Source organism: Pangasianodon hypophthalmus, chromosome 14 (assembly GCF_027358585.1).
Source record: "Pangasianodon hypophthalmus isolate fPanHyp1 chromosome 14, fPanHyp1.pri, whole genome shotgun sequence".
In the NCBI taxonomy this organism is placed as follows: Eukaryota; Metazoa; Chordata; class Actinopteri; order Siluriformes; family Pangasiidae; genus Pangasianodon; species Pangasianodon hypophthalmus.
In genome coordinates, this window is record NC_069723.1 from 18681103 (window position 1) to 18706369 (window position 25267).

The 25267-nt window shown below is 38.0% G+C and overlaps 1 protein-coding gene across 1 annotated transcript; it reads left to right on the forward strand.

Moving 5' to 3' along the window:
• Positions 1-1529: 1529 nt before the first annotated feature.
• LOC113539046 (solute carrier family 25 member 36-A) lies at positions 1530-25116 on the forward strand. Its single transcript, XM_026934597.3, has 7 exons — positions 1530-2370; positions 10577-10741; positions 13914-13991; positions 18881-18981; positions 20830-20896; positions 21033-21322; positions 23066-25116. Exons 1-7 carry the CDS (start codon positions 2330-2332, stop codon positions 23257-23259), a joined length of 936 nt encoding a protein of 311 aa, XP_026790398.1. The 5' UTR covers positions 1530-2329; the 3' UTR covers positions 23260-25116.
• Positions 25117-25267: the final 151 nt, after the last annotated feature.

Below are 25267 nucleotides of genomic sequence, written 5' to 3' on the forward strand. Positions count from 1 at the left end.
TAGGGTCGGAAATTTAATGTTTATTTACTGTGTTCATTTGTCTGGTTCCTCTCAAGGTTTCTTGTTGTGAGTTTTTTGTCTGGCTTGGTCATAGAGCCATTTTTATAATTGAATTCAACAGGGAGTTGTGCCACAAACAGGAGTGTATCTGTGTGGGATGGAGAGGTTGTTCTTGCTTATTTATCCAAAAGTGAACTATTTTCCTAAATACACTTGTTACATTTGCTTCCTGTAAAGCAACTGATGACTTGACCAGATGTCAAGTAAACAAATGGGTTAAGTGTAGGATTCTCCAATGACGGACTGCAAATGAAACACCAAGAACATGTTGGGAAGCACTGAGAAAACATCACAACGTCACTGAGAGAAAACCTACACTATATGGGCAAAAGTATTTGTACACCTGACATCACACTCATATGTGCTTGTTGAACTCTTCTGGGAAAGCTTTCCACTAGATTTAAAGCGTGGCTGTAGGGATTTGTGATCATTCAGCCACAAGAGCATTAGTGAGGTCAGGCACTAAATTCAGGCGAGAAGGTGTGAGGCACCATCATCCCAAAGGTGTTCAGTGGGGTTGAGGTCTGGGTTCTGTGCAGGCCATTTGGGTTCTTCAACACCGGTCTTGGCAAACCATGTCTTCCTGGAGCTCACTTTGCGCACAGGGGCATTGTCATGCTGAAACAGGTTCAGGCTTCTTAGTTCCAGTGAAATTGTAATACTACAACATATAAAGACACTCTATACAATCGTGTGCTTCCTACTTTGTGGCAGCAGGTTGGGGAAGAACCACATATGGGTGTGATGATCAAGTGTGTACATACCTTTGGCCATATAGTGTATGTTGATTTGAACTGACTGACATGATTCAAGAATGGTTTTCAAGAACTGATTCAAGAACTGCTTTTTTTTTTTTGTGCCATTAGTTCAATTCAATTCAATTCAATTTTACTTGTATAGTGCTTTTAACAGTGGATGTTGTCACAAAGCGGACAAATGGCAGAAATAAATAGATTCAAATTAAATTAAACCAAAATAAATTGTAAATATGTGAATTTATCCCTAATGAGCAAACCAGAGGTGACGTGGCAAGGAAAAACTCCCGTTATGTGCTGTGCTTTTCAGATAGTTAGTTAGTTAGTTTATTTATTTATTGGTTTATTTAGTGGTTTATTTAACAGGGACAGTGCACATTAATAAACATTACTGTAAATGCACCAGAGTTTTTCATCTGTAGTCTGCAGAATGTTAAGAGTCACCCTAAAAACAAAATATATAACTAAAATTGAAATTACAAAATTATTAAAATTAAATTATAAACATGCAAAAAAAAAAAAAAAACATTCAAAACACTCTTCAAAGCACTACTGAAACATGCAGAACAGAAGCACAGACATAAAAAGCATGCACACTAAATTAAATATAGTATAAAACCAGCTAACACAGCAGGAGCAAAACCACACATTTCCTCTTCACTGTATCAGTCTCTCTCTGGACTTTGGACTGCTAATCCTATCTGTGTGCTGTGCTTTGTGGAGTCACATCTGTATTTATTCTGTATTGATTTGTCGGCATGCATGGGACAAAAGAGATGTTATTTATAGTCTAGAAACAGTTAGGGTTATCAGGTTTGTTTACGACCCTAGCCACGTTCGAGCTAAAGCTGGAAAACTTAACCTTTTTCACCGTTTCAGGCTAGCTGTGTTCACGCGCAGCACGCATAGCACGTGAAAGAGACGTGCAGAGACGCTGCGACCAATCAGAAGCTCTGTTTTTGCTTCCCCCTGATTGGTCCATGAAACAGCAAAGTGTCACCACAACAACGGCTGGATTTTAAAATAGATATTGCTCCCTATTTTCGTGCACTAGAGGACACTAGTCAACACTGTAAGAGCGTCTCGTACACCCTATGTAGGGCACTTTTATGTTTGTTCAATTTGGTATACATCCTACTAACGAAGAGTGAGTTTGGGTAAAGTCCCTGGTTTGGGGGAAGAGCTGGAAATGTGGAAAGGAGGATCTAAGTTTGTGTGTTACGTATTTATTTGCTAAACGTTATGTAGCTGCAGACTCGGTGTTTATGTTGTGAAAAAGGGGAAAACTGGATATTTTTTGTCCGAGAGCAGGTATGTAGAGTAAGCACGTTTGGCTAGTTAGCTAAGTGAGCTAGCGAGTTTGCATGTCGCGGTTTTGTTCTGCTGCGTGAGCTCCACGCGGCGCTGCTGAAGTTCAGCCAGAGGATCAAGGTCAAGCCACTTCCTCCGCAGTCCCGGTGATCTGCTCAGCTCTCCCCGCTTCCAGCTACCTGCAGTGCGGAATATGTGTGAGGATGAGCCGGAGAGACACCCTGGTTCATCTGTTTGCTGGAGGGTGAGTGGCGTGGCGTGGCATGCTCATAGTGTAGACCTCATACCTGTAGGGTCATCTCTTATACACCACTTCATCATCATCATCATAATAATCTATCTATCTAGCTACCTCTCTTTCTGTCTGTCTGTCTGTCTCTCTCTCTCTCTGTCTCTCTCTCTCTATCTACCTGTCTGTCTATCTATCTGTCTGTCTGTCTATCTATCTCTCTTTCTGTCTATCTGTCTGCCTCTCTCTCTCTCTCTACCTCTGTCTATCTGTCTGTCTATCTATCTATCTATCTATCTATCTATGTTTCTATCTGTCTATCTATGTACCTATCTATCTATTTGGCTGTCTGTATTCAACATGTGTTTATAGAACACACACACACACACACACACACTCCCTGTGACTTGCACTGTAGTGACACCTATTTTAAAAATTTTCTTTCCATAATCAGTGTGAGAATGTAATTGTGATATCTGTGATAAAGAATGAAAACTTTAGCATTTGCAGACATTAACACAATTGATTTGTAAGAAATTAATGAAAACAATGAAATAGTATATTTTAAAAAATATACGTCAATACTTGCCATGATTACGAATGACTTTTGCCATTCTTTATCTTGAAAAATTTCTTTCGGATTTTTTTTAGGAACTAAAAGTAAACATGCATAAAATCTAAAATATATATATATATATATATATATATATATATATATATAAAATATAATATCTAAAATTATATAAGGCCATTTTTAGTACGTGTGAAATGAAAATAAATATATATTTTCCAGATGTAATTTTGTACTACATTTATTTGTATTCCAGACTCGGCTCTTGGTGTATATTTTTTATTTCTTTATAGTTATTTTTTTACTCAGCATCCTTGCATTTTAAGTGAGATCCTATTTACCTAACATCTGTGTTGTTAATACACTTGAGTACAAAAGTTTTGTAGAGCATACTGTAAAAGAAAAACAATTATCGAATTAAATTGTTATCGAATTAAATTAAACTGTTGCCTAACTATTGCCTTTCTAACGTCTTCTGACCTTTCCTATCCTCTGAACAGTGTTTGCAGAGTTGTGACGTTATTATAACTCCTCTAGATTTGCTTGACCGTTCTTGATTTTGTCGTATGCTTTGGACTGCCGTCTTGTTGCAGGAGCAGGATAGACCTACATTTCTTTTTTTTTTTTTTTTTTTTTCTAACTAGATTATGAAATAGAGGCACACATTTATTTTTTTCATCTGGAATCCATGGGGAACTGCTGTCCTAAAATAACATACTTGGTTAATTAAATGTCCTAGATTTCAGAAGTATGTGTTGTTTTTTATTTTTATTTATATTTTTATTGGTCGTAGTCTGAGTCAGACAGAGCTGCAATTTGAAGTAAATGTAAATAATAGCATGGCATAATAATAATAATAATAGTAACAACAGCAACAATAATACAGTTTTACAGTGCTTTACATATAAAAGCTTTCATTTCATTTCACGTGCTTTGAGCTTACAAGCAAGTAGTTGTGTTTATGACAATACCGAAAAAAAACCCACCTCTGTCACTTCTTTAAAAATAGCAGCTGGTCTTAATTATTAATTATAATTAATATATAATGTTTTGGCAATGAGCTGTGGTGTTCTTCATCTCATGTGCGAGGTGTTTCAGAGCTGTATGCCAGTTTAACACTACACTGTTATGTACTTTGCTCTGTTTCCTCACTACTTCCACATTGTGCATACAAACCTATTTGTTCAACTAGTAAAAAGTAAAGTGTCAGGTAAAGGCTGAGGTTAAGACGTTGGACTTCTGATCAGAAGGTCGTGAGTTCAAATCCTAGCACCGACAAGTTGTCACTGCTGGGCCCTTGAGCAAGGCCCTTAACCCTCAACTGCTCAGTTGTATAAATGAGATAAATGTAAGTCGCTCTGGATAAGAGCGTCTGCCAAATGCCGTAAATGTAAGTAAAAAAAAAATAAAAATTGTTACAAAAGTCAGTATGGAAGAAACGGATGGAAAAAAACGTAACACCAGTAACTGCTGTATCATAAAGCTACTGAACCTACCTGTCCACTGAACAGCTATGAATAAGAAACTCAGCGTCCCTGGTGACAGGGCTACTGATTTATCCTCCCTTCTTCTGGTTATATTACATATAACATATTTAAATCCTGTGGCACGGGATAGGCTACGGACCCAGAGCAACTCTGGCCAATTACTGAAGACGAATCAGTGAATAAAATTATGATAGTAAATAATAAAATAAACATGTCCCGTGAGGGATTTATTTATTTATTTATTAACTGAAAGGGTTTCCTGGCTGTAGAATGTTTGAGGAACCCTGACTTAGACGACTTATTGTATAGGTTGTTATATGCCGGTTATCTATAGGATAACTGACCACTATACGATTCATATTGACAGCTCACTGTTGTGCAGGACTTGAGCTGTTAACCTTACAATTAATATTAAAGTTTTCCTGTGAGTAAGAATGATGTCATGCACACTTCGATAAATTACAGAACAGATTATAAAATCCTAAATATTGACCTTCTAGACTGCTCATGAGAAAATCTGCGCACTGCATTGCGTCGTCCGTGCGTGCTAACAGCCATAGGCAGAATATAATTAGGATCTGGTTCCCCAGGTCAGTCCAGTCAGGACATGATATGTGGCATGTGATTGTACTATGAGGAACTGGATGCAGTTACTGGCAACTCCTGTGTGAACTAGAGTATATAGCAGTAAAGAGTCTGGCTGCATCCGAAATCGCGTACTGTGACAGTATGTACTGTATTTGATTCAGTACTTACTGCTCGGCCGTTGATACAGTACGTACTGATCAGTATATATGTGTAGCGTGAATACAATCTGGACGTACTACATCCACCATGTTGGTGTTGTCATGTGACCTACAACGTCATAATAACCACAAAAACTTAAAGAGCCTGCCAGATTAGAGCACCTGCAAACGATTTTATACAATACTTACGGTTTTCATCAGTGTTTTGACGACATTTGGAAGTACAGCACAGTGGCAAGTACAGTTTAAGCTCAAGGAACAACATTTAATACCTATAGCACTTACACTTAAAAAGAGCCGACGCACTGCCTTCCGCCATTTTTGATTCTGACAGCTCTTCCGCGCCAGTCCCGTTGCCTTATGGGATAGCGCAGTGTCCATTGGTTCTATACTGCAGAATCTCGGCAGAAGTAGTAGGTCATCCAGGTATTTCTCACCTACTGTTTTATAAATACTGAGAATTCGGACATACTACTCCTTTGGAGTAGTGGTTTTCGCCTACTGTATATTAGGGTAGTAGGGATATTCAGACGCAGCTTCTGTGTTCTACAGAATGGGTTTGATTCTTTCTTCCTGAAACATCCATGCCAATAATCACTATTGCTCAAAGCTTGGCAAAGCGTTTTGTTGAGCTTTTATAAGAGATGGGCATTTCAGACAAGGTTAATATTCAAAAAGCATTATTTGAATAATGCTTAGTATTTGAACAGCTACCTAATTGCACTCAAAATTGCAGGCTGCAAAACATTAAGCTTTGATCCACTGCACCATCACATTAAACATTTAAACTTCATTTCACAACATCTGTGTGAGGTGGAGAGATAACTTACGGCATGTTTAACTAGCTAACTGTCTCCTCCTGTAATACCATACTGTTGGTTTGCTGCATACAGACAATGAGCAACAAAATCACTTCACACTAGCTAAAGATTTATACTTGCTGATACACGTACACACACCCAAGATTGCTGCATGTACCCTGTGGTCATTTGGCACCTCCTCAGAAATTAATGCGACGCCTCCGTGTGGTGCAGTAACAGCGTAAATAGTGGAGGCTGTATACTACCATGTGACACTGTGCTCCCAACTGCATAAACAATCTAATGCTGGGTCTCAAATCGCATACTTATATATTATTCTAGACTGTTATTGAGTAAATACACAACAGTTTTCTTATTACAGTGAGGGTTTGAATTTTAAAAACCTCTTTAAACCTAATGAAAGGTCTGAGTTCCACTCCTCTGGATTTTGCATATTTTTGAATGTACGGTAAGGATTTTTGATTTGAGATGCAAATCATGTCGATGGCAGAAAGTCTTAAAGAGAAATTGTGCTCGTCAATTTGTTTAATGTTGCTGTGCGTGAAATTGCTAAACTTTGCAAGTTGACTTGGTAACCGGATGGACAGAGATGTTTTGGCTCTGATGTATCATCTAGTGGACGGCGCTTTTAATCCTCCAGATGTACATAAGATACACAAGCGAGTGTGTGAACAATGCGCTAGTGTAGCAACTGCATGCACGCACGTACGTTTGGTGAAAATTAAGCCACCATTTTCTTACAGAGAGAGAGAGAGAGAGAGAGAAAACAGTCATGCTTTATATTTTGTGCTTTGCTGCTGGGATTAAAGTTTAAAATAAATTAAATTAAAACTCTCTTCGTTTTTCAGCACTGAATCATTTACCTTTTATTCTTTCTCTGACTGGACTAAAAATACCGCACGGTGACATGTTTGCAGTGAGACAGATGACAGCGAAGTTGGCCGAATTACGGCTTGTCTTAATTTTTCCGAGTAACTGAAAAAAAAAAACTTTCAAACAGGTTTCAGACTCACAGCTAATCCACAGTGAGCAAAGAGCAAAAGGCACACAACATGCAGGCAGTCAGATACATACTCCTGGATGTTGCTCTTTCCTTCAACCATCTAGACACACAGCTCTTGTGATTATTGTTAAATAATACTCCAAAATGCCTAATGTAAGGTTGTTGAATATAGGGCTGGGAGATATCTAGAGGTAACTGGTTCCATTGTCCTGCTTTTTTTACAAACACCAGTAGTCCACACTCAGGTGATATCACATGGCGTGCTGTGATCGCTCGTGACTGGTGGAAATTGATTACCCTGTTAGACTGATGCATGTGTTTTAGCTGGTGTTCAATCTGAGGTTACTGTTTACAAATGGAAATTAATGTCCTGTCTTATAGCAGTCATCTACATTGTATATTGCTATATATGGAACTTGCTAGCTAGTGTTAGCTAGTAAACTACCTAGATAATTTTTTGATTTAATAAAGTGTATGATTAGATACAGTATTATGATAACATAGTGGGGTTTTTTAGACTTGCGCATGTGAATCCTGAAGGTATGAGTCATTGCTGGTTTAAAAAAAAAATAAATAATAAAAAATTGCAAACAGCATGACCAAGGACGACATTGTGTGTATTTTCCAACTATAAAAATTTCCAAAGAAATATTTGGGCTGCAAATAAACGGGGGGTAGCGAGTGTAGCAACTGTAGCTATGTTATGCATTATGCAAATGCAAAAAAAACAAACCAAAAAAAAAAAAAAAAACGCTGAATCATGTAGACCTGGAGGGGTGTGTATAGGTGTGCGTGTGTGTACGTGCATGTCAGATATTCAGTGTTCATTTGTAGTCTTGATGTGAATTTGAAGTCTGTCATTAGGGAAATGAGCATTCATATGAACAGGTTTTATTTTGTGTTGTATTGCTCGATGGTGAGGACCTAAATACCAGCACTGAACATTCCACATTCATAACATTTAACCTATGTACTAGTACATGAATATGACTATGAATAGATGGTATTTTAAAACAGCTGAGAGACTGTTGGAGATTTACAAGACACTATGCTCTACAGTGCACTACAAGAAACTGAGAAAAATTCATGTAAAATAAAAATAAGCTGAGGAAGAGGAACAGAAGCAGGGTTGCGATAAATCACGATAAATCTTTCAGCAAAAGTTCAATTGTGTTTATGGGACAGGACAATGAATGTACAAAAATGCATATATCTTGTGTGTGCACTAAAGAGCAGTATAGTTTAAATGAAAACATTGATGTCACAAGTGAAATATCTGTATTAATACGAATTTGAATATTGATTATTGCTCTAAACACAGATTAATCCCAGAACAAGCCTGTTTAAAAGAACTCATTTTTCCTGACTCAGCTTGTGAATCAAATCCATTCATATTTCAAACACTACACTTCTCCACTTCTCAATAAGTTAGCACAGTAGTCATTATAAATACAATACTCGTCACTGATCATACAAGAACCACTCAGTAAACAGCAGTGCTAATGGACTACAACCATGTTTTCTCCACGTCCTCTTATCCAGAAGGTCACAGAAGTGTTTAGTACAAAATTTCAAGAGAAGAAATGCAAGAAAAGGAAGCCAGTGTTACCCTGTTCATTTAGCATAGGGTTTAAGCCATTGCAGTTTACATCATGCTTTTACAAGGGAATCTGATTATACTGATTGTATTTCTCTGCAAAGACTTCACTGTAAACAGAATAGAATAAATAGAATCGAATAAATAACTGTCCCTGAAATCACAATAGGTGTTTCAGAGAAGTTTGTACCTGTCCCTCAGTGTTATCATTCTCATCGTTAATTTTATAGTTCATCACTTCCGGGAAAACAATCAAAAATATCTGATGATCCATATTTGGTCAAAACTTTGCCATGGTCCAGTTAAATGCACTCTAGAGTGTATAAGTCCTGCCCCTGAAGGCGGGCTTGTTCTACAGTAGCAGCGGGTTAGCAGTAAACATGGTTCATCGTGAGTTTTTGGCTGTTCCTGCATGTTATTCATTAAAAATGGCCGGAATGGCTGAAGAGGGAGGAATTTGTTTGGGGTCGTGATTAGGTGACACTTCTGTGAGGTGTTTTCAGATTAGAGCTCTTCTGGAAAATGTCTCTTCCTCAGACTGCCAGACTGATCGAGAACACAATTCTGTCTTTATACACCACCTGAGCTTGTCCATGAATAAGTGTCAATAATAAAACCTTAATTCTCCATACTTTGCTAGCTTGCTAAGCTGCTGTCAGGTTTGTATAAATTTAGAAGGAGTGCGATGTATCTCGAATGCCAAATGGCTGTTGTGTAACTCAGTCAAGCACTTCAAAATGCCATCATTCTGACTTCCTATTTCAGAAGGTAATACGTCAAAGTACGGAATCAAGCCACAGCTAAGAAGCTATTTCATGTGGACTTTAAATACCTACATAACACCGATTACATGTGTCACATGGATACTGTGGAGAATCAGTGAGATTACACTATAAAGGCAAATCAAAGATTCACTGTTTCCCTTTTCACATTTGAATTTTGCTGTCTTTATAGCATGGTGCTCTCTTTGATAAATTGCACATATCTTATTAGAGAGTGCACATGTAAATAAAGTATGTATTATTACATACAGAAAACAATCACATGCATAGTTTGGGAAATACATTTTAATTTTCCAGTTTGTATTATCATTTGTATAGAGATAACTACTAAGCATCCAAATCTCCATGTAAATGGAATGTCAATGCCACTACATCAAACGACAAATGCAAATGTTATTACTGAATTTGAAATTTCCATTTGGAGCTAAAAGTTACGTAGAGGATTGTGAATTAAATTTCAAATTCAAATATAAGAATTTTATTATGCTCGTTTTATTTGAAATGAAGCATTTTAACATTTAGCAAGCGAATAAAATAGTCTGAGGGGATGCTATGTACTCAGGTTTTTTTTTTTTTTTTTTTTTTTTTTTTTTTTTTTTTCCTCTCTTCCTTTTTCTTTTTTTTTTTTTTTTAAACCAAATAAGGGGTGTGTCACTGCAGTTAGACAATTAACCAGCACCGGAACAGCCTTAGGAGCCAGCAGCAGCTCCAACTATTCACGCTTAGGCAGATAATAAACAATACATTGCAGTAGACTGAAGGATATGTGTGAGGAAGACTCGCAAGGAAGACTCTAAACCACATCTCCCAAATATTTCTTTGGGTATTGCTTCACTTACTTATGCATAGATGCAAGAGTTATAACAGCACACTACATCCCTGAGGAAGTGAAAGTTAACCAGCAACTGATCAGAACAAGTTGAGGCAAACGTAATATCCAGCTGAAGGTATTAGTCATAATGTGGGACAAAAGAACATTCAATGCTTCTTAAGTTTGACTTTATCTGGTTGGAGAACTTCAACTTTCTGCCTGTGTAGCAATATGTGTTCAGTGCACTATAGGGGTTATCTGGAGGTAGCTAGCGATGACTTAATAAACAAAGTGGAGCTGAATAAATGTAAAACAGATTATTTTCCTATTCTGAAACAGCCATAATAAGTTGTATTTTTGTCTCTCTCTCTCTCTCTCTCTCTCTCTCTCTCTCTGTGTGTAGGTGTGGTGGTACGGTGGGAGCCATTTTGACGTGTCCGTTGGAGGTGGTAAAGACGAGGCTGCAGTCTTCCTCCATAACATTCTACATCTCCGGCGTTCAGCTCAGCACAGTGAATGGAGCCACCATGACCCGAGTGACTACACCCGGACCCTTGCACTGCCTGAAGTTTGTACTTTATCACTTCCTTCAGTGTGTACACTTACTAACCAGAACCCATTCTAATGCTGTTCAGGAAAATACCATTCATCCATACTTGGGTCCAAATTTCGAAATTCAGCTACTAAGTGTACCCAATAATCAACGATATGCACTTGATATTAACTCAGTCCATCAACTGGCAGACCACATTCAGGATGCAGACTCAAAAAAGAATTTCACTGGAATTAATAAAGTACTCGAAAAATACGGTAGCAGAGCTGAAATTATTGATTTGGTGAAGCGTTGGCATTTTTGTAAGGACTTTCCAGGGCTTTTTAACAATCAAGTCTGTACTTTAAGTTTACTTGTTGAAGCTGTTCCTTTAGGTTTCCTCCTTGGGAAAGTCCTCAGGACAAAAGAGTCGGCGCTTTTGTGGTTTCATGGAAAGCTGGATTTTTTTTCTTTTTTTTATCATATCAACTTCATGTTAGAGAAAATATGAGAGGATGGTGAGGGAACAAGTGTTTCTAGCTGGTATAAGACAAACACTTTGGGACTTGCTGTTATTGGAAAATAATCAACTTCAGGATGGTAACAGTTACTCTGCATTACATCACCCCAATGTGCATTATTTTTCTTAGAACAGCATGTACCAACGTGCTTTATGCCTCACATAACTGAAAGGCAAGGGAAGCATTGCTACAGGATTTTTTTGGTGTGTGAGTGCACATATTGTTTTAACTATGAGGTGGTAACAAGTTTAAAAAATCACACCATACCAGGATGTTCTACCAAAAATCACTCCACACCAGAACGTTAGACCTAAAATCTCACCACACCAGAACGTTAGACCTAAACTCACTCCACACCAGAATGTTAGACCTAAACTCACTCCACACCAGGCTGTCGGACCCAAAATCACATCCCACCAGGAGGTTAGACCCAAAATGACACCATGGTAGGATGTTCTACTCAAAATCACTCCACATCAGGATGTTCTGCCCACAATCACACCACACTAGGACATTCCCCAACCCCTTCCCTAAAACACCCCCACACACACAGTAAATAAATCCTTCCACTGCCACTGTAGTGTAGTGTACAGAATCTAATGTTGTTTAAAAAAAGTACATTTGCAAGCAGCTACTTTATCATACGAGTCTTTCAGACTGCATTTTGCCTGTGACATGAGAAGGAAAGTGTGTGTGCAAAGCCTGCCAGGTTCACACTCATGCTTGCTGTGGTGGCTTTGACTCTCAGCCTGCTTGGCTGAGATATCACTACCAAAACACGACTCTGGACATGAATCCAGAGTTCACGAGAGAGATTTTGCTTCAGCAAAGCTATGTTGTGTCAGATGGCCTGCTCTTATGGTTTGTTAAAAATTTTGTTTATATCGACTCAGATTACACTTTGCTGTTATTTACATTCCATATTTAATCCTACCTCCTCACTCTGTCATTCTTTGTTTTTGTATGAAAGTCGGTTCTGTTCTTGGTCCCACTCATACACTCCCCCTGTTCCAGCCAATCGCTGCGCTCGTTTTCTTCAACCCTTCGTTTTCTGCAGCTCACTTCAGGATCCCAGGAGAGCCAAGCTGTTTGGCACTCCACTTCTGCCTTTCTTTTTTTCATGCCCAAGTCTGACAGATGTATTTGCACTGCTGTCAACTTTAGGGAACAATAAACAATACTGAGGATAGGTTATCATATTGCAGTATTATGCAAGACAGTTGAATGGAATTATGTTTGCAGTGTCAGGTATGACTAGTAACGAAGTCAACGCAACTGTTTGCTGTTGTTTAACTTTGTGTTGTCCTAAATTTTGGATAGCTCACATGCACTGTGAGGGAGTTGCAGAGAAAAGCTCAAAGCCAAAACAGCCCGTGATATGCTTACAGGATTTTTGGCTCCATAAAATGTTCAGTCCCAAAGGGTGTGAGCTTGTATGCTTATCGCTGGTCCAAATTGCTGGTAATAAAAAAAAAAAATCTGGTGTTTTTCTCCTTCTGAGCATCGATCATAAGGAGATTGTGCAGAATATCAAGTTCATTAAAAAGGTTACTGTGTTGCAGTATTTATAATGTAACACAGTAACAACGTACACAGTTCCAATTCAATACAATACGATACAGTGGTGTCTTGATACGATGCACTTTTAATACAGTGTATTGTGTGAGTATGCGTGCTTTAGGTTTGCATCTTCAGTTGATTAAAACATTCAACCTGATGAAAGTGCAATAATTGAAACAAATATAATTTTGGATAGTGAAACAAAAGCTGTGCATGAGAATTCAATAAAATTAAACCTAATTAAACATTAGCGCTCAAATATTAGCATAGCCTTTTTCTTTCAAGCTAATATGCTAGTGCATTAGCTTGCGGGGGAAAAAAAATTTGCGTTTTTCAAACCACTCTAGACTCTCCTGGCTCAAGATAAAGAGGAAGCTAATTTTCAGAGGACAGAGTATTGGCTTGAATAAGTTTAAAAAGTCTGTTACACCTCACATAATATAAGCAGTATTTTATAACATAATAACATAATGTCATTTTATAGAAGTTGTCCATATTGTTTGTACGTAACCCATTTTATGAAGCAGTCTGTTGAATGTTTTCGCATTATTGTTACACCTCTGCTGTAAACCTAAAGAAGCGTTTATTATTGCTAGACTTGTTCGTTTTTTTCATCCTGGAAACCTGTGAGGTGAATGGTGACATTATGTCCTTGAAGCCATTAAATATTAAGCACTCGGTATTCAGCACAAGATGATTTTGTCCTGGCAGATAAAGATCTCTGGTGTGTCTGTGCATGCGAGTAATGATACTCGATCAGCTCCACCCTGTCATTCTGTTGTGGTGTATTTATGAATCTTCTGGAATTAACTGGGTTAAGGAGCTACTACTCTCTCAGAAAAAAAGCTTCTTCTGGGGATCTTTATGGGTTTGTTGGATAATTAAGGGAACTTTTCTGATTGAGAGACACTTTGTTTATATAGAACCTTTAAATTTTCTCCCAGAAGGAGAACTGAAGAACTTGTATGGGTTTTCTAAATTTTCGAAGAGTACAGTTGAATTTGATCTTCTTTACCCAAAAAAAAAAAAAAAATCACAAATATAGTTAAAGACAGACTCTCACGTGTTTCAGATATGTTTCTTACAGTGACTCTCTCTCTCTCTCTCTCTCTCTCTCTCTCTCTCAGGATGATATTGGAGAAGGAAGGCCCTCGTTCTTTGTTCCGAGGTCTTGGACCCAATCTAGTAGGAGTTGCCCCGTCTAGGTAATTTTCCCACAGCTTGTCAACACAAGCACTCTTTTGAAAACTCTTTGACTTGTAAAAATAAATTAGTCATAATTTGACGCAGCAACACATTTTATAGCACTTACATCAACCTTTGGGTTTAGCTGTGTGTCTCTCTGTTCATCCTACAACTATCTCACACTTGGTCAGTGGAAACTTAGTATCAGTGTCAGCTTTGAAAAAGAGCATCTGCTAATGAATAAATGTAAATGTTTTTCACAGCAGTAGGTAACGTTACAGTGATTATGAATTTGTGAAATACAAATTATCAGATTATGCATAAGACTTTTTAATTTTACAGCCAGTGTAACTAGCTGAAGTTAAGTTTAATCATTTAAAATACTGCCCTTGGCTTCCAGACTCTTGGGACAAGCCCTGTGGCCAATGCCTCGACTATGACGTGTGTTTTCTCCTCCCATTGCTCATAAAAGATTATATTCGAGTCTGACTTGCATCTTTATTTTCACTCAGGTATGAATTACTGTGAGCTGAAGGCATGGTGTGATTTTTATAGAGTTATATGAGGCATTTGCTCATTCTGAAAAATTTCACTGTGTGCGTGTACAAAAACTACTTACCTAAAATGACATACTCTACTTTTACTTTCAGCCTTATTCTCCAATATGAATCCAGTTCATAGATTATCTGTAATCAACAATCTTCATGTATACACCTAAATCAGAAGAACTGCCTGAGGGCAATCTGAATGAATGAGATTTTAATAATCTATTAAATGAAAGGGACAGAAACTCTCCTGTGAGGAAAGAGAATTAATATTGCAAAATGTAAAAAGATTTCGGAATAACTTAGGGTGGATCCAGGAGTGAGGAGCAGAGAAGCATTCGACTAGCATTTCACAGCAGAATAATATGAGCTGTGAATACTTCTTTGCTGAGAATCATGTCATTTGAGGTGATATACTGCTTATGTAAGTGCAAGCAAGGCATTGAAACTCTGCTAAGATCCTGAATTAGCTACTCGTAGCACTCACATGCGTGTTATTATTAATTTGCATGCAGATAAATTTGGTTCAGAGTATGAGTACTGTCAATGTGAGTAAAGGGTTCACAGATTGCTGGGGGTAATAAGCCATATATGTGTGTGAAATGAGTTGTAAAACAGTGTTTTTGTTCAAATGAAGGAGTGATGTCACAGCACCGGGTTGAGGACAGCTCTATTTTTGGTAACAGAGCACAGACTGAACAGTAATACACTGTCTTGTGCTGAACATCACACACAGCCACCAGTGTTTATGGCTGAAGATCACTGTGGTGCATTTAGAAACTGCCTGTATTTATAATGTCACACACACACACACACGCACACACATTATGGCATGCCTCTTCAGGGATATTGGTCCTGCTATTTCTCTTGAGTTGTTAGACAATCACTCTGGTCTCACTGTTGGTTAATAAGGCTAAAGGTCATCAGAGATGAAGCTGTTGGAAGATGTGCACATGGTTCAAGTGTTAAAGGTCAAGATTAGATCCCCAAGGTAAATTTAGCTTAACGTTTCAGAAGAAGTTGTGTCTTTGATCCAAGTGATCAGCTAATTATTAATCGCTTTATGGCCTGGTAGGGTATGTTCAGGAGGAAGACTCCTACCTCTTCAGAAGCTCCAGGTTTCCAGTTCTGTGACTTTGCAGACTACTCCCAGCTTCTACATGTGGAAAAATGCATTATGGGTGTTCTATTCTCTGTAAGGCAGGGGTTCACAAACTTTTATAGATCCCTTTATCTGTGAAATAAATACCACAGAGCACCTCAGTACAGAGTTAGGCTATTTAATGAACATTATTTTAATATGTGCAATAATAATTTATCTATTTTTTTTAGAGCCATAGAGCTTTTAATTCCTGAACTTTGCACTAACAGAACACATTAGATCCACATAGTTATTATTTATAGGTTTCTGAGCTTTGGATTAATTCAGTTCTACTTCATTTATATATGGATTTTAACAGTCAGTGTTTCCACAAAGAACCTTTACAGAATATAGATTTAGATTCCTAATGAGCAAACAAGAGGCATTCAATTCAAGTGACTATTCACATATAATAATGGGTTGTGATTTTCACTGCTGTAAAAACATTTAAAATATCACCGCACCCTCTTTGTTCATTTAGACAGTAATACTAGTGCATTGTAGGATTTTATGAGTGCACTGATTTCCTCCACAACACCTTTGGACATGGCTACAAAATGTCAATAAGATTTGTCAGATACAGAGAGTCTCTCTTGCACTGCAATTTCTGTCTTTATCTTTCCAACTGTCTGTAAATGTCACTCACATCACACCTTGAAAATCCAGTTATGTTGGCTGACATTACACTTGTGAAAAGTTTCTGATTATTTTAGTAATGTTCAACATGGCCTGGTGTTTAAATGGCCATCCAGTGCAAACATGTATTTGTTAAATTAGCACATTAGCTAAGTAAGGAATAATTGACTCCAGTCTGTTGAATTATTAGAAAAGTAATGCACCCCGCTTTGCGTCGTGGCCACATTACCACCTCGGGTGTGCATTATTTTTCTAATATTTCAACAGACCGGCATCAATTATTCCGCTCATACCACAGTTACCACACCCCAAGACATTGTTCAGCTGTTTTATTTCAAAACATTTGTCAGGTTTTTGTCCTTAAAACGCCCTTGTGTGTAGTGCTGGGCAATTTTCACAATTAATTTGGTTAATTCGATTTAATTTTTTAATGCGATGTTCAAAATCACTTCACCAAGGACTGAGCAAAGAAAGGTTCAAATATCATGTCAGAGATATGGAATTGGCACAGGTTTGAAAAGTCAGATGAACAAGTTTATGTAAAATATAATGCTGCATAACATCCCAAGTGGTAATTCGCCAGTTGGAATAACATCATTTGCGACCTCAGCACGTTCGACAGACGAAATGGGAAAATTGACGCCCCTGTGTTCATATTTTGTTAGCAACAAGCTAGGCAGCTAACTCAGATGAGTGATGTATATTTTCTTCCTCAAACAGTGAACTGTATAGTCAGTGTTTTAGATTTAACGAACGAATATGTCTGTATGTTGACTAATCTAAATACTTGTATATACAGTATAACTCATTTAAACACAGACTTGTAGAGCATCGTTGATCACTGCCTGATCATTGCCTGTTCATTTTCTGATCATTGCTTGATCATTATCTACTAATTTCCTGATCAATATCTATTCATTGCCTAATCATTTCCTGATCATTATTCTAATAATTTCCTGATCAATACATATTCATTATATAATCATTTCGTGATCATTACATATTCATTTCCTGATCATTATCTAATCATTTCCTGATCATTATCTAATCATTTCCTGATCATTATCTAATCATTATCTAATCATTTCCTGATCATTATCTAATCATTATCTAATCATTTCCTGATCATTATCTAATCATTATCTAATCATTACCTGACCATGACCCAATCATTGCCTGATCATTTACTAATCATTTCCTAGTCATTATCTGATCATTACCTGGAAAAACAGTGCTTTACAGTGCATGGTGTCTCTAGGACTGGGACAGAGAGATGCTGATTTAAACGGTTCAGAAGACCAAATGGTTATTTGCTGACTCACATTTTCCTGAAGCTGACATGGCAGTATGTGTACACTGGTGCATTAAGAGCTGTCAGGAAAACAAGTATAGAGATGACACGAACCAAGGTTCAGCCTAAACCAGACGCAAGTCCACTGGAGGAGAACAAATTGTGTTCGTCTGTGCTTTAATGAAGAAGTGTGTTCTCATCAGTGTCCTGTTAAATGATAGATAGGTGTTTGTTCATCATCGACTCTCTTTGGTTTCTTTCCAGCTGACTTATGACCTGGTGGGAGAAGCAGGGAGGCATTAAGACGGAGGCTATTAATGCACATGTGGCAGAAGAGCCTGTGTTAACTGAGACATTAGTGTGTTTGTTTAGTGATGCGATGTTTGGGCTAAGTGCTGTGTAGGGTGGTGACTCTGACAGCGTGCATGTACATCTTGCTACTGTGTGTGTGCAATGTTTTGCCAACTTCTCAGTGATCTCAAGATAATCGATAATAATGGCAATTATTTTGCAAAGAATTGAAATCAGGCAGTTTAGGAATAAAAATATAGTTTTATCATTTTAACTTGATAATCTGGAATTTGGAAAAGTCGACAGTGAGGTAGCTGTGTGATCATACACTGTGACTAATCGTGACAGTAAACACAACACCACAACAACACAAATGGTTACATTAATCAAAATCCACAACTAGTGGATTAAATATACACATCATTTTCATTAAGGAAACATTCAGTAATACCCTGCAAACTAGTTTAACTTCTCTAACATGTATTTTAATCAATAGCTTTTAATAACTTTAATCAATAACTATACTATGTCTAGTAAACAAATAGATTAACGTCGTGTTGAGTACTGTTAGTGTTAGTTGAGATCACAAATATGACAGTCGATTATGTAAGGAGTAAAAGACGATTATAGGTTGTGCTATTACAGGAAAATAATCAACAGCAGGCTGCTGTGATGGCTCATCGTGGTTTACTCCTCTTGTACCACAGCAATTTGCTAGCAGTTTTTTTTTTTTTTAATTAAATAATAACACTTATGTTATAGCAGCTATAACCAGCTATAAAAGACTTTCCTGTCCTGAGGTGACACTGGAGACTCCTTCAAAAAATATTAATGTCTCTCACAGTAAACTTCACCATATCAACAGTACAACACCCACAGAAGGCTGAAAATCTACATTATTAAAATGCAGTGCTATCTCAGGGCACTCAGATAAACCAAGCTCTGAGTGTGTGTTCATGATTTATTTGTGCGCGCACTAACGTCCTTCTCCTTTTATGTTTCCAGGGCGATTTACTTTGCGGCGTACTCCACTACTAAGGAGCGAATGAACAGCATGCTGGAGCCCGACTCCATACAGGTGCACATGGTGTCTGCTGGCATGGCCGGTAAATCTCTCACCTTCAATCTCTCACCAGTCATTTCACACATTTACACACAGCACAGACCTCATCAGTAATGGAAGCCTCTAGTTTAGTGTTGTGACAGCACTGCATCATTTATTACCCACTCGACTCACTAAATGTCATCGTTTGTTTCAGTCACAAGACTTAAAGGAAAAATCCACTTTGAACAACTTTCATATTCATCTCTATAATTAACGTTCTCCTCAGTGGCATCTAAGAATTAGTTTGTAATTCAATTCTGAGTTTACTTTTTTTTTTCTCTCCTCCAGTTTAAGCATTGACATGTTGGTCCAGTAGGTGTTAACTCTCATTTAATCTCTATCTAAAGAGAGTGATGCAGCAGTGCTTTAGTCTTCCAGTCCTCCTTCTCTGTGTACTCAGCTCAAACAGATCATCTGCTAAAGCTTCAGCTTTCATGCTAATACCTCAAACGTCATTGCGCTGGTCGTCTCTTAGACCACTAACTAAGAAAGATGAGTCTCTCCTGTAATTCGGTGTAACTGTGTTGTCTAGCTGCATTGCATTCTGGGACTTTGAGTCCAACACTGGAAAATGGTGAGTGAGAAAAGAAGCTCTCGTGTTTTTATTTTTTGGCACGAATAGCGCATCCTGATATTTAGTACTTGTGTTTGAGATCGATGAAATTTTTTTCTCCCATTAAATGCTCTTGTTTCGCATCAGAGAGGCTGACGTCTACTAACTTCTCACGGGAATAACGAAAATACAGCACCAACCAACAAATTAGCACCACAAGCACTGAACACAGCACAAATATTTCAATAAAATGGAAAGCAGGAAACTTAGATAAAGATCTGCATTCTCAGCAGGGAAACAGAAATTGTGATTTTATATAAACATCTCTTTTCACATCTCTTTTTCTGGTTGTTGTGACTCAGAAGCTTTTTTGTTGTTGTTGTTGTTGTTGTTAAAAAAAGATGAGAGCGCAACTTTACTTCCTTCCCCAAATCTGTTGTATCTGTTGAGTTTGCAGGCATACAACAGTTTTGTACTCCCTAACTCTTGTATGGTATTACAGTTTTATTACAGGAGTCATTCAGGAAGCAGTTATTCATTTTCTGGAAATAATAAATTATTAGTGTGTTTCTAAACCTTATTTTTCATTGCCATTCAGCTATAATTCTTAATTTATTCACAGCTACAGCACATTTTTAAATGCACCTAGTTTTCATATAATGGTTAAGTTTTTAATCTGAGCTTACAGTGGCTTACAAAATGGTTTCTAGATATTTGTTTGTTTGTTTGTTTGTTTAGGCTTCTTACAGTCCATAATTTCACTGGGGGTGGAAAAGTGAAACCCTGATATTTCATGAGGCTATAATCATATTTCATTTTACCACTTTTCACTTATTTGCCTCACTTAAAATATGTTCTATCTATCTATCTATCTATATTTTGAAGAAACAAATACACTATCACCTAATTACATTAGAGCTCTGATGCCTTGCCCTGAGTGTTGGGAGCAGGAACTTTAGTTATACCTAGAAAAAAAAAGTTTTGATTTTCTGAGTAGGGAAAAGAGGAAGGATCAGATTGCCAACTGCAAAATGACATGTATGCCTCAAAACACTCTTACGATTACATGATTACTGTTAAATGATAGTCAGAAGTGGCTCGACAGTTGAATATTTAAAAATATGGACTCCGTATTTAATGGTCCTGTTTACGTGCATTCTGTGTCTGGATATCTGCAAACAGATTTCACCCTTTTACACATTAATAGTGTCTGATCACAATTAAAATTTGCTTTTGTACTTCAGTAAAAATTTAGCTTGTTCTGTGAATCTGAAATCTGATCTCGTTTGCATTCAGGATTCACGGCCATCACTGCAACCAATCCAATCTGGCTAATCAAGACCCGCCTGCAGCTGGACGCCAGGTAAATGGTATTTTATAATATGGCGTATGATCATGTGCTCCACAGCTCTCATTATTCAAATCCTAACCTTCACTATTATACTTACAATTACTTAGAGAAAAGCGTTACATTTTTACTGGTCTCTTTCCTCTCTCAGGAGCCGTGGCGAGCGGCGGATGAGTGCGCTGCAGTGTGTGCGCCGAGTGTATCAGACAGATGGTCTGCGTGGGTTTTACCGCGGCATGTCCGCATCCTACGCCGGGATCTCGGAGACAGTCGTCCACTTTGTGATCTACGAGAGCATCAAACGGCGCCTCCTGGAGACCAGAGCAGCAACTCGCATGGACCAAGAGAAGGAGACTACACGAGACGCATCCGACTTCATGTACATGATGATGGCAGCCGCCACCTCCAAAACCTGTGCCACCTGTATAGCTTACCCTCACGGTGAGGAGAGCTGTCTGGCCTTTTTCTACACACACACACACACACACACACACACACACACACACACACACACACACACGGACTGTGAATATGTATGACTGTAATGAAACTGGGTGACAGTGTACCATGATGACATAGTCTGGAAAAGTCCTAACATTATTACCGGTATAGGTGACGTGGTCACCATGCATTCTTGAAGTGGTCGACTTAAAGAGCATAACACACAAGGAAGTGTGATTTGGATGTAGGCACGAGCCGAAGGCGCACTTTAAACCGGTCAGATTGTGTAACTCAAATTATATGTTGCATAAAAGAATAGGATTTTTTTTTTTTTTTAAAGGGCAAACACAACCACAAAATCACAAAATAGTGTGATGGCCATGGCCAATCTTTTTAATTAACAAATCCTTTAAATTTATTACAGCAACCAGATTATGACCAAAATAATGAAATAATGACAGATCAAAGTATCAAACTGTTGCCCTGCCACTGCGGTATTCACTGGATATGACATTTATAGGATTAAACCAACATCTTTAACTCAATCTCACCAAAAATTTGAGAAAGACTCAAGTCAAATGTCACATGTAGCACGCTGGTATGAACTTGCCAAGGAAATGAATGGTCATCAGAGTTGCCAACATTTTATCATTTTTATCACCTTGCCACTGCGATACAGTGAGCCACCTGAAAAGTACGCTTTTCACTGAAGGGGACACAAGATGTGAATGACGCATCTGTTCCTGAATGACTTTTGCGTCAAGCTGAGTTTATCTAGGTGAACTTTGACCTGTAAATTCACAAACCTTGGTCTTGTGAGCCAGTAGAACCAAATGTGGTGAAAAGTATTGTGGTCTCTTTGGTTGCAAAAAAATAAATAAATAAATAAATAAAAATGGAGGATCTTATTATTAATGTTGTATTTGCCTTATTCTGGAAGTGGCAAGTCAGTGCTTGGAATTACGTAATTTTTGACACCCATGCTTTCAAACTACCAAGTGGAGAAAAAAAAACATGGATGCTTCCATGTTTGTCTTTTGTTAGCAACAAGCTAGCCAGCTGACTGTGATGAGTGATTTATATTTACCTTCTAAAAACAGTGAACTATATAGTCAGTGTTATAGATTTAACAAGCTAATATGTTGATTGAGCTAAAGCAAATACTAATATATACAGCATAACTCATGTAAAGGTTAGAAGTGCTGCTTTGTTTATTGATCATGCTGTGAGCAGCCATTTTGATTTAACGTGACTTGCTGAACTCAGGGTTGAGGAGACCGTTTGTGGGGGCTAGTCTGGTGTATTTGAGTAAAACTCTGAATTTCCGAACTCTGACTAGGAAAAAAAGTGTCACACCAGACTTTTGCCACTTTTTTTTTTTCTTACTTTTGCCACTTTTTTTTTTTCTAGCCATTTCATCTACTGATGTATGCTAGTTGTTTGTGGTAAAATTCTGTTTGTTTTTTTTTTTTTCTCTGTGCATGCTAGGATTTTGATGGCACCTCTGGGTTTTGTGTCATTTTGTCACTTAGTGTGAACACAGAACACTAATAGAATAGAATAGTGTGATAATATAACCCTAATTATTTAAGTTAATTATCTAAAGTGAAGTGTAAGAACTTAATAGCTACTGATATTCACTGTGTCCATTTAGTCAGATAAGGCTCAAATGAGGCTCGAATGATTCTAAAGTTGCAGCTTTATTTTTTAATTGCTAAGCTTTATTTTGTTTCTCTTGTGCAGAGGTTGTCCGGACCCGGCTGAGAGAGGAAGGCACCAAGTACCGCTCGTTCCTGCAGACGGTGAGCATGGTGTTCAGGGAGGAGGGGTTCAAAGCGCTGTACCGCGGCCTCACTACCCACCTAGTGCGCCAGATCCCCAACACGGCCATCATGATGGCCACCTACGAGCTCGTCGTCTACCTTCTCGACCGCTAACCTCAGCCCCCTGACCTTTGACCCTACAACCTGACCTTCTCCACCTGCGAGCGGGAAAAAAAGCTTGGATTTGGAAAAGCTGCTGCTCATAGTGCCAATAGAAACTCGTACATGAACACATGCAAAAGTCAAGAGGAAATCCAAGACATTTGAGAGTGTGTATAGGAAGGAGATGAAGATTTTAAAAAAACGGCCTTGGGGAATGCACCAGTATGGTGGGAGTTTTCAAAAAGAGACAAATGAAAGAGATAAAATGTTTTTCCTGTGGAGTGTTTCCTCATTTTTCCTAGGCTTATGTAAAGCAGCTTCCAAATGAGTCTTGTGTAAGAATTAACACATTCAAAGATGCCTGAAGAAACACATTGCATCTCTGTTTTAACAGTGCTCATTTACCTTTAACGAAAATCATCACGTTTTGGTGATTATTGTGTTTTTCTTCACATTGACAAGAAAGCAGGAGGGTTACTCTTATGCGAAATAACAGACTTCAAAAGTAGGGGATGGTCAAAAGTATGCGGCATAGTGCCAAATGCCACGTTCTGATTTGTCTGTGTTCAGACTCGGGGCTATTTGGTCAAGGTGAAATTAAGATGCACTTAGATGCCGTACGGAAACAGGAGTGCTCCTGTTCCCGCCCTGCAGCAGTGAGGGGAGTTTAAACAGGATTATATGTGTGAATATGGTGTGTACATATCTATATGTTTGTATATTCTGGGTTGTGTTTTTTTTTTTTCTTCATCTTTTTTTTTTCTTTTTGATTAAATAGCTGCTTTTGCTTAATATATTATTAACACATGAATGTACATTCAAATGTGACCAAAGTAAGAACGTTTAACTTGGTCTTACTAAAGACGTTACTGAAGATGCACATTCGCCAAGTTGATTATCTATTCACCTGTTTGACTGTTATGTGGGAGGAAAATATTTCCAAAAAGGTGTATCAACAACAAACGTTACAGTGTCTATGCACATTTTGTGGTGCGAATACCGGAGACTATAAAGGAATCATTCGGCCCATGTGCCCCAAATTCACTCAGTCAGCCAAGATACAGTGAGTGCCTGATGTTTTGTATTTTGTACTATTTTGTACTAGACCTACAAGGTTAATGTAGCTAACAAGTTATAGCTTATAGTTTAGCATTGTGAAATTCGAGAGTTCCTAAGCTGTCACACACTTGCCTGACAAATATAGTGTTGGGCCTAGTAATGCAATTTGTGCATAAATAGTTTACTAAAACAGTTTATTATAAACTGAATCAGTTCTAACTAAGAATTAACGTTCTACCTGTGAGCCACGCCTCCTGCATAAATCTGTGTGAAGCACAACCTAATTTTGTGCTAAGAAAGAAAGTGATGCCGGCTTCAGCACGGACCGCCGACTCTTTTAGCTGTCAGAAACCACATAAGTAAGACTGTTTAAGATTACTTAAAGGAACCTGGTGTAAATTGCTGGCATTACCACCATAGCTACAGTGCAAAATTAAAGCAAATTGTTGTCAAACAATTCCTGGCTGATCGACTAAACTTGGGCTAAGAGCTTTCAAGTGTTGTGGAGGATGGTGAGATACTGAATTTTGGGGAGATATTAGGATACATCTAGTTATTTCAAAACACTTTTTTTTTTTTTTTTTTAATCACAGTGCAATCCGATTTCATTTCGTCCTTTAATGTTGTTGCTGTATTTTTATTAATGCATTTTCATTTTTGTGTCACTCCAAACTCTCCCCACCTGAGAGTCCAGTGTTCATCTCACTCAGTGTTGTGTTTACATCTACAGTCCGTATATCACATATCCTGATTGCTCGCCAGCTGAGAAATGTTCACAAACAATCACAATAAAGACATATGCATCGGTTAGTGTGTTTCAGTTCCTTTACTTGGGTGTCCTTGGCGTGTTTAGTATAGATACATCAACATGACCACCAGTGAGGAGAACCTGAAGAGAAATCTGCCGTTTATAGCACACTGTTGGCCTCGGAGTACAAAGTCTTGTTTCTTGTGAAAAAGA